Genomic DNA, 9,678 nt, shown 5'->3' with positions numbered 1-9,678 from the left:
TCAGCGCGCACTAGTTCCTGATTCGCGACTTGCGTAATCGCAGATTTTCCTCATTAGCACCACCCTTAAAAGCGAAATGTTGCTACATCGTTCGCCGTTTAAACATACAACCATCGAGATATATTTTCTCATGCTTTTCCGAATGTTTCGTTATTGCAATTGATTGATACAAACTTCAAAACATTAAATTTAGTAAAATAATTGTTTCTACAATGTACTTAGTATTTTCTTATATTAAATAATTGTTGATGTTTCCAGAGTTTTAATCTTGTCATCATCATTTCTCTCGCAATAATCAGAGGAATCTCGATGGGGTAATAAAGCAATAAAACTCGTCGCACACGCAAATTCTGGATTCGCTTTTACCCACGCATTTCTTCGCGTACCCTGTAATCGCTATTAACTTGTTTGATCCACGATTAACACTCGCATGGTTCCTCGGCCGAACGACGTGACGAAAGAACGGCGAAATTATCCGATAATTGAGGTTTTAAATGACACGAACAGGTTGCCTGGGCAACGATCAGTCGAAGATTTGCGTCATTAGACGGGTACAAAAATTGTCGCGATTACTACGCAAGGGTAAGCGTTTCGAAACTACCAGTCCTCCTCATCGTTTGCCAATCGATCGATCCGATCAATAACGCTGAAAATGATGTATTAATCGTACGAGTCAGGTTGACTGGTAGCGTGAAAGATCGGGGTACATCGCAGAGCAAGACGTCCGATGGGGGGGGGGGGGGGTCTTCTTCTTTCAACGTCTTTTTCCTCGCTCGATCGCGTTCGAAGATGTATACATCGCGGCTGACTAATCTGTCGAGGCTGGCATTTATGACTGCCGATGAACAATCCATGACTGAAAGTAATCAGGTGAACTTTTGTGCAATTGACATTTCGAATGGCCATTTTCATATCGTGAGCTTTTATCATTACTATTCTATCATTAGCAGCTGAGATGAATGCTAAAAGATATACACAGTGTTCAGATGATCCTGTTCATATTATCACAGGTGCTCTACGAGAGGGATGCACTCTCGGTTTCAATTATCCTGTTCTTACCTTCACAGAGTACCTGTGGTGACGTGGACACAATTATTTGAACCGAGTGTACCCCTTGGAGGCATGCAATGAAGCACCTATGGTAGTTATAGACAGGGTCATTTGAACTGGGTATCTCGGAGGTATTCTAGATGCACTGTGGGAATATGGATAAATAATTTGAGCTAAGTGGACCCCTCAGAGGCATTATTTTCATCTTTCAGTGATACTCCAGCTGTCTCGTGCTTCTTGGGTAAATCACAGAGTTGTATTCGTCATCTCAGAATTTTCCATCATGCCTAATATGGATATCTCATACATGCTGAGTGCAGTGGAATAACTGAAAAGTGAATACATGTGTTTCATCTGTTCAATACATGATAGACTAACCGTTTGCACTCCTATATTTCTTTTTTTTTTAAAGTACATGAGTAATTATACCCATTTTGCACTCCTCTTTTTCTGTACAATGTTATACAATCTTATCTCGTAAGTAATTGTACATATGTATTTTATATCTATTTTTTACATGTAGGTTACATTACAGTTAAAGCTCTTTATAAAAATTATACAAATAAGATTGGTACTTGATTTATTAGAATACTCGACAGAATTGCTCTTGTCATGTTAGGATTTGTTTTGAGGTTTGAAGAATACTCGTTGGTATTTGAGTAAAAGTAACACTTTGTGCTTGGTACTAAAAATAGTATTAGGATGAGTGAAAACGTAAATGAAGGTCAATGATGGTTCATCACCGATGGAGCAATTGCAATCACAAGCAAACAACTTTCAATTTTTTCGGCTCCTCTTGTTTCGCCTTGTTACCGTCCCGCTCTTTTATGCTTGACGATGGTCACGCTTTAAGGTTTAGTGCCTCCGTACATCCACTTGTCCGTATTCCCTCGTATTCCGTAATACAGCCTTGATGAGAAGGATGTGTGTCTAGGCGTCTGAATTCCGCGCGTTCTTTCCTTCAAGCATCACCTCGGAGATTTCAATTAGAAACCCTCGTATCTTTGTTTATGAATTTTTCTCGAGTGGCTTCACTATTTGAAACATCAAAACAAACACTTTCACTCTACCATCCTCGAGTTCAATAATTCTGTCCAACGCGTAATCAATCAATCGCGAAGAACACCGAGAAATCGTGTATACATTATCGTTCAATTAATTAAATTATTGCCCCTACGTTCGTCCTGCATCGTTGCAGATACTGTACTCACCTTCTGAAAGTTCGAGTAATGGGGATAATAAATCCGCTATCGAAGAATTCGCTTATTACCAGAAGACAGCCTTCGGTTTTTGCCATAAACGATATTCTTTAATAAACAGTTGTTCGACTCCGCGCTTTATGCCACTGCGAAAAATTAATGCCGGCGCTGAGGCGGTAAAGTCAGATTATGTCCTTTCAGAGTTACTGCTTAACGAAATGTCGTTTGACAGCTTCGCGATTTTGCAACGCAACTATGCGAATATACAACAAATGCATAAATCGAAGTAACGACACTTAGGTATTTCTTTTCGTGCACCCGATTACAAAACGTCTTGGCACTTTCGAGCACCGATTCATCCTTTCCCCTAGCAGGAAAGTGCTGCGTACGATTTTCCGTGAGCAAACTGTATAGGTCAGATAATGGCTCGTATAACCGCGACGTTGAATTCTATGGTTATTTAGCTTTCCAAAAATGACACAGCTGAACTTAGAAGGCAAAGGTTATGATCGCGTAAAAAAACAGACATAGTAACAAGGAATTTTCTATGAGAAATTGAGTACATCTTTTTTGTTGTCTTGAATAATATTTTAACCCTTTCAGACCTGGCGTTCACAATTGAGAACACGAAATTTTTAAATTACATACACTATCGTTTAGGGCAAATGTCCTTATTTGTGTACATGAAGAAAGACCAGTTTTCCCCGAAAACTACACTATTAGGACTAATTTTTGTCCAAGTTAACCCTAAAAATTAAATTACATTAGCACTTTTATTTCATGATGGAGTTTTTTTTTAAATACTTCTTAAAGTTGCACATCAAGTGATAACAGCACGGTCTAACCACCATGAACACCAGAGAATCGACAAGGAAATCGAAGCCTCTAATTAACATAATTACACCTTCGAAACCACCTGTGCTGACCGAAACGCTTAACAAACGTGCAACACATAACATAATCGTTATACAAGACATTATTTAACCTCTCCAATCAGATTACGTGCCTCTCCTCTCTTGTTTACATCATCAAATTTTCTGTCAAGTTAAATTTGCTAAATCTAAAAAAAATATTAACAAGATAGGCATCGAGATGCTTAGAACCTCTTAAATAACCAGTGACAGTAATTTGGTTTCGATGACACGACGAATTGATGACAGTCTACACGATCCTCGACGACCTCAGGATCGTTGGAGATCATTTGCGCAGCGCTGTCGATCGAACGAGCGTCGCCAAAGGTATTTCAGTTGCGAAACGATCGACCATCGCTTGACCAAATCGACCGATGAATTTCAGGACGAAACGTGCCCTTTCATAAAAGATTGATGTACGCCCGACGAACCTTCTTTCTCTTTTTATTTTTCGTTCCAACCAGCGTCTCGGCAATTATTTAGTGGACCCCGTCGTTCAGGGCCGGCTCGTAACATCGTTTACGTAATAGTTGTAATAATCTTCCATGCAACCTTCAACCTTTTCCCCAAAAGGATTCACCGTGGATCTTCGTTCCGTGACTCGTGACCAGCGGGATGAGGCTCCGTGGGGCATACATATTCCGATTCGCTCTGTTGCCTCACCGAATTTTTAATTAGGATAATAATTCCACGGCAGACGAGGCTACACCTGCTTATGGCGAAATCTTCGAGCCTGACAAAATTTCCACCGCGTGGAACATGATTGAAGAGATTGAATCGAGGATGAAGTTTTGTTGTCCGCTTTAAGATGACAGAGGCTTTTTTTCAGATAAATAGTTTGTACGAATATTTATGGGATTGACTGTATATATTAAAATTCAAATGTGCCTTTGAATTTTTCTTATAAATTAGTACAATTTTCTGCCCAACCCAATATAAATAAAACAATATCGAAGCTATCCTGACGTGGACTCGAAAGAAAGATGCAAATTCTGAAAAATGAAGAGTGTTAGCAATTGTTCCGAAGACAAATATGTTACTTGAACTCCAACAATAATATTACCAGAACAACGAAGCATTTATCCAAGTTTGTAACGTAAATTCCATCCCATGTAACGTCTATTGACCTGAATTTCTCAAGGAACGTAGAACACTTTACCTCGTCGCCGTAGAACGGAGATACGAAAACAAACGTCTCGGCTACCTGGCTGAGGATAGACATCAACATGATTCACTGGAAAGGAACGATCGCGGTGTTCCAACCTTGTTTATTCATGCTACTTAGTAGCGTATCAAGAAAATATTGTTGCACGCGTTCATTCGTCGGCTAACACGAGGTAGCGTGTCGTTGAATGTCATTTGCATCTTCACGAACGTTGATCGCGTCGCGGAGCGAGAGGCCCGCGATTTCTAACGTTCTGTTAGAACAGAAGCGATCTTTATTATGTTAATTAGAAAAAGTGCGCATCCTTTTTGTCGTCGGCCGACAATAGTCCTATTTTTCATCGCATTCCACCTCTGTTTTGCGGCAGTTACACGTTGTTACGTGGGCGACGAGCACAGAGGCGCCGAGATCACGTTCGAGCACGTTCGCGATAGAAAACTTTCTCCGGAGCGAGGCTTATTTTCGCGCAGCACCATGTGTGACAGAAGCCTGCCCTGCTTAATTCATCGACACGCGTCCACGAGAAATTCCCAGTAGCGCAGAACATAATTTCCAGTGTCCACACTGGCAGTCGCGAGACAGTCTTTGCTATACAATTGACTTTTCAGGGTGCAGCAACTTTCCCTCTGTTTGTTTTGGTCATCAAATTTTCAGTTTAGAATGTTTAGAGAGGAATAATTTATATTCTGTAGCTGAGGCTCTCAGAGGTTCATTGATAGGACGTTTCACTCTCATTCTGAGAAAGAAAACTGCTCTTGATTTCTTTAATTTTGATTGACTATATAATTACTTTCACAAGAGTGTTTCGAGATGTTCAGTCACATTCTTTATGGTCAGTAGGTTTTTTTTTATCGCGTAGTACGACTGATAATGGCACTCCTATCGTAAACACGCGATTTATGGGCGAGAAGACGGATTTCTCTCATATCGTAACCATCGAGGGGCATTCTTTATGGCTTGTAGTACATGGCTTAGAAAGTATGAATAGTTATGATCTTGTTTCATCACCCTGTTGCAACTTCTGAAGAACATCAGTATTTCCAAGAAAAACCAATATCATCCATAAAGAATTAGTGATTAAAATACCTTTTTTTTTAATGACTTTATTTAAGGTCACATCAACTACTTGGTTATTATTAACCACGTCAATGATTAGAATTTAATCATAACTTATTTAACATGCTCGATTTCATTAATATCTGGACTAATTTGAGGAATTTGTTTTTGTTGTTAAGGATTGTAGACATTCTACAATTAAATGTTTTACTGTAAGGAATGATTAAAATACTCGTTGAATGCAAACGATATTATTCTCCTTTAGATGTATCTGAGTTCTGTCTCTCTAACTGTCACTGGTTTAAAACCATATCTCCATAATATTTTCATACTTGCTACGACAAAAGGAACATAAAAGTACGAGACACCACCGTTTATCCCATTCATCGGCGAAAAATAATTGTCTAAATGTCCTACAAAGGGGAACAGTGGAACATAATGGGTTAAGAAACGAAACCGTAATTGCACTTTCCAGGCACATTGTTTCATTTACAGAAGCGAATACGGTTAGGGAAAGTTGGGCCTCATTAAATCGTTTAACGTTCTTCTCAGCCAATTCATTACAATATCCGGAATAGCCTTGCGGAGATCATAGATACACCTTAATAGCTATTACAACAGCAATACGACTGCCTCTTTGTTCATATTCTTCCATTTATGCATATTCTCAACATAGGCGAAGACATTCGATTCTCATCGATGTTCGAGCAAAATCAAAGTGTCGCTAACTCCTGTCGAGGACTTAAAGGGTTGAGTCCGGCCAGCGGCGTGAAAAAATGGGTGTTTTGAATCATTTTTCTTTTACAGTATCGATTTTTTAAAATCCTGACTAGACCTAACCCCTAAAGAATGTAATAAATTCTTGTAATCGCCGAGTAATTGGAAGCGTATCACCTCGTTAAAAGCAGAACGCAAGCCGACGCCCACTTGATACCTTGCATTAATTAACTTTAATTGGTGTTCACGCGTTCCACGCCTGACCCTTCTTTCTCCAACCAGCGAAAATGAGTTTCCTTTTACCGTCGTCGTTTTCGTGTCTCTGGGAGTTGCGACAAACTCTAATTGATGCACTTCGGCATTTCTTTCTTCGTTTAACAGACAGGGGCATTAGCAACGCGCGAAGCAAGATAATTAGAAAGCCGTATCTCTGAGACGTTGCTCGCGCTTTATTATTTAGTGCCGAAGACGCAATCTGGCGTCTCCGTGTTATGCAACGTAGTATTTTCGCACCCATCGGAGTTGAACGTCGTCGTTCGTCCATTAAACCAGGCTTGGAAGAGACTGAATCTGGGCAAATTAGTTGGCAATGACATGATAAACACCTCTCAATTTAAAATGCTTCGAAATCAATTAAAGAATCTGTTACACAACGTTAGTATCGTACACCAATTGAAACGTTAATTAGAAGTTGCAGAGATATTCTGTCCTATCATCGCGAATCGAAGGAGTAGCGTTCGTTAATGACCAGTCTTTCATCGTGTGAAAGGCTTCCTTCTACAATATTTTTACCAGTAGCAAATCCAGTAGCTGGAAGTAATTGCACGTGTGCTTCAATGTTGCGACACAATTTTGCACTTCTGACAGCGCGAATTGCCAATCCTCAGAAAACTCCTGTCATATCAGCTGCTCGTTATGACCTGGGATCTTGGTTCTCGACGCATACTGTAACCACTTTCTCTAGGTGCAAATGGAACGTCGTCGAAATCGTTAGGTGCCGGTCAATTGTGTGCCATGCTCGGGGGAATTCCTCGTGGGGACCTGTTGCTTTGCAACTTTAGTGTTAAAATCAAAGGAGAGTTTATTCAGACACCATCTATGAGTATGGTTATTGTGTTTCTTGATAACACCCATGTATGGGTGACATTACTTCTCACTGGAGAACTAAAAAAGTTAATTCCGAAAGACAAGTGTCCGCAATAAATGTTTGATTATGCAATTTCTAATAATCTTTAACCAAAATTTAATCACAGTAGACATTTTCAAGAGTGTTAATGTGGCTGTCAACGTGTTAACTGTGTGCTACGAGTGGCACGGTGATCTTATGGTAGCCTCGATGGAACCTGTTTTGTTGTAACTAGATGCTTCCTACCTCTTCTGTTACGTTCAAAGTTATTCTTAGTTATTGGAACCTGAAAGGGACTATTTCAAGACTCCAAACAGGAATAATTCTCATTAAAGAGCATGGACTTCGAATCCCTCTTGGAGCAATTCAATTTTCCTGTAATTACGCCAGCCAAAGTCGACACTAGTTCATTTCCAGAGGGCCATAAAACATTGATCGAAGATACATGCGATTTCCCACGTTGGGTTGCGTCAGTCAGAGTTGGTAACAATTTTGCTGGACTCCTTTTCGAAACCAAGGATTTATTCGTCCGTCTAATCCGAATAGAAACGCCGAACAGACCCCGTGAGATCTCAAAATTTCTCAAGAAACAGCGACCTTGCCGATCTGTATCGCGTGTTCCGCAGATCCGAGCATCGTGACCACCACTTATACATCAGAAGCCTTTCACATACTGGCGAAAGACACTAAGGAGGATATCTTCTCCCCATAGCCGTGCGATCCTTCTATATAAATTATACGCCTAAAGGTCACTGGACGTTTCTTCGAGCCAGAACCATCATTCGTACCGCGTTCACGATGTCGCAAACGGATAAGACGGTTTTAATTTCTGGACAACGATGCTTCCACCGCGGCTCCCTCTGATTTATGAAGCTCGTTCAACCGGCGAATGATAATTGCAGACGGTCGATTGCATTAACCGCGCTACGTTTCATCCGAGGCGTTGAATGGAACGTTGTTTGCTGGAAAGATGAATATATGGAACACGCAGGGTGTCGTGGTAAACGCAATTCGATAATACGAAATCTCGATTTTCCGACGATACGGTTTCAAATTAGACGTTCGTTGCGTTTAATGTACGCCAAATATTGTAATGCATGCGGTTCTCGCCTGTGAGACTAATTAGAGATGCGAATCGTGCGAATATTAAAAGCAGAATTAGAATTGTACAATTGCTGTGAGAAATAGAGAGTGTTCTTTCAGTCTGCGATGCAGTACTCGTTCTTTAGAGACGTATGAAGAAAATTTGGAAGCGATTCGGTGGGTTGTGAGAGACTTGTGGGAGATTGTAGTCTTGTAATGTAAGTGGCTAGTCTATGTTGAGTACCTGCTGATCAATGACAGAGCATGGTACGGTGTATTTCACGCGAATGGACCTTTCACGATCACCAGTACATCATAGGATGTGCCACGTGGTCGATACAAGTTATGTAAGATAGTCGTGGGTGAGGCGTGAGATAATCCCACGAAGACACTCTTCGATACATTATAATCGATTACGTGGCATTCCGTGATTTAATTTACTTCGAGATTATCTTGCTTAACGATCGAGCTCGTCAACGCATTTCTGTATTTCTCAATGAAACAGACGTGAGTAAATAAAGATGTTCGATATGAACTTTAGGGTGGGCTTTGAATGGTACACGTCGGTACCAATTACTACTAACAATGTACGACGATCGTAAATTAATTTCTCGAGTAATTTCAGAATAGCCCAATTGATTTCGGCGTATTTTTCAGCGACTTTTGTGGATTGCCACATTAGTGGCAGTGCTCTCCACAGATCATGCGCAAGCATCCAGTGAGAGAAGCAAAAGAGCGATAGATACAAAATCACAATTTGGAGGCTACAACTATGAACCACCGAATCAAATATTCACTCTACCACCGCGGTAAGAATTAGTTGAAATTTTAAATTAAGAAAGTAATAAGTGGTAGAAATATTAGACTGTTTACATACGAACGAAAACTTAAACAAGTTGTCTATAATAATATCTCAACTAACCTCACAATTTTTTTTAGTGCCAGATGACTTAGTTAATTGTAAAGAAAATATCAATATTTTTCTCTTTGCAGACAAACGCCTGTACAAACACCTAGACCACCACCGATACAAACTAGACCGCCTGTAACTCCAGGATATCCCTATTCAACTCCAGGTCATGACATAACATACACAGAAAGGCCGGTAACGTACACCTTGCCCACTCAAGCTCCTCCAACGGGTTATACCTATACAGAACCGACGCGAGCACCACCGCCACATACATTTAGGCCAACGCCTGGACCTCCTGGACCTCCAGGACCTACGACGTCAAGTGGATACGATTACCCAGTTCCAACAAGAACTCTCCCGCCGATAGGACCGCCTACGCGGCCACCATACGGACCTCCTTCTCCTCCACACACACCTAGACCTCCAACACCTCCACCGTACCATCCACCCTCTCCTCC

At 40.7% G+C, this 9,678-nt stretch overlaps 1 protein-coding gene across 1 annotated transcript in view; it reads left to right on the top strand.

Moving 5' to 3' along the window:
• Window positions 1-8,828: 8,828 nt before the first annotated feature.
• LOC128888852 (basic proline-rich protein) overlaps window positions 8,829-9,678 on the top strand; it is a 3,044-nt gene continuing 2,194 nt past the window's right edge. Inside the window, exons 1-3 of the mRNA XM_054146017.1 lie at window positions 8,829-8,894; window positions 8,965-9,116; window positions 9,301-9,657. Coding sequence (XP_054001992.1) covers window positions 8,829-8,894; window positions 8,965-9,116; window positions 9,301-9,657 — 575 coding nt within the window. The remainder of the gene's footprint in view (window positions 8,895-8,964; window positions 9,117-9,300; window positions 9,658-9,678) is intronic.

Source organism: Hylaeus anthracinus, unplaced genomic scaffold (assembly GCF_026225885.1).
Source record: "Hylaeus anthracinus isolate JK02 unplaced genomic scaffold, UHH_iyHylAnth1.0_haploid 11994, whole genome shotgun sequence".
Classification (NCBI taxonomy): Eukaryota; Metazoa; Arthropoda; class Insecta; order Hymenoptera; family Colletidae; genus Hylaeus; species Hylaeus anthracinus.
Note: the sequence above shows the minus strand (reverse complement) of the source record. Positions and strands in the feature narration are given on the sequence as shown.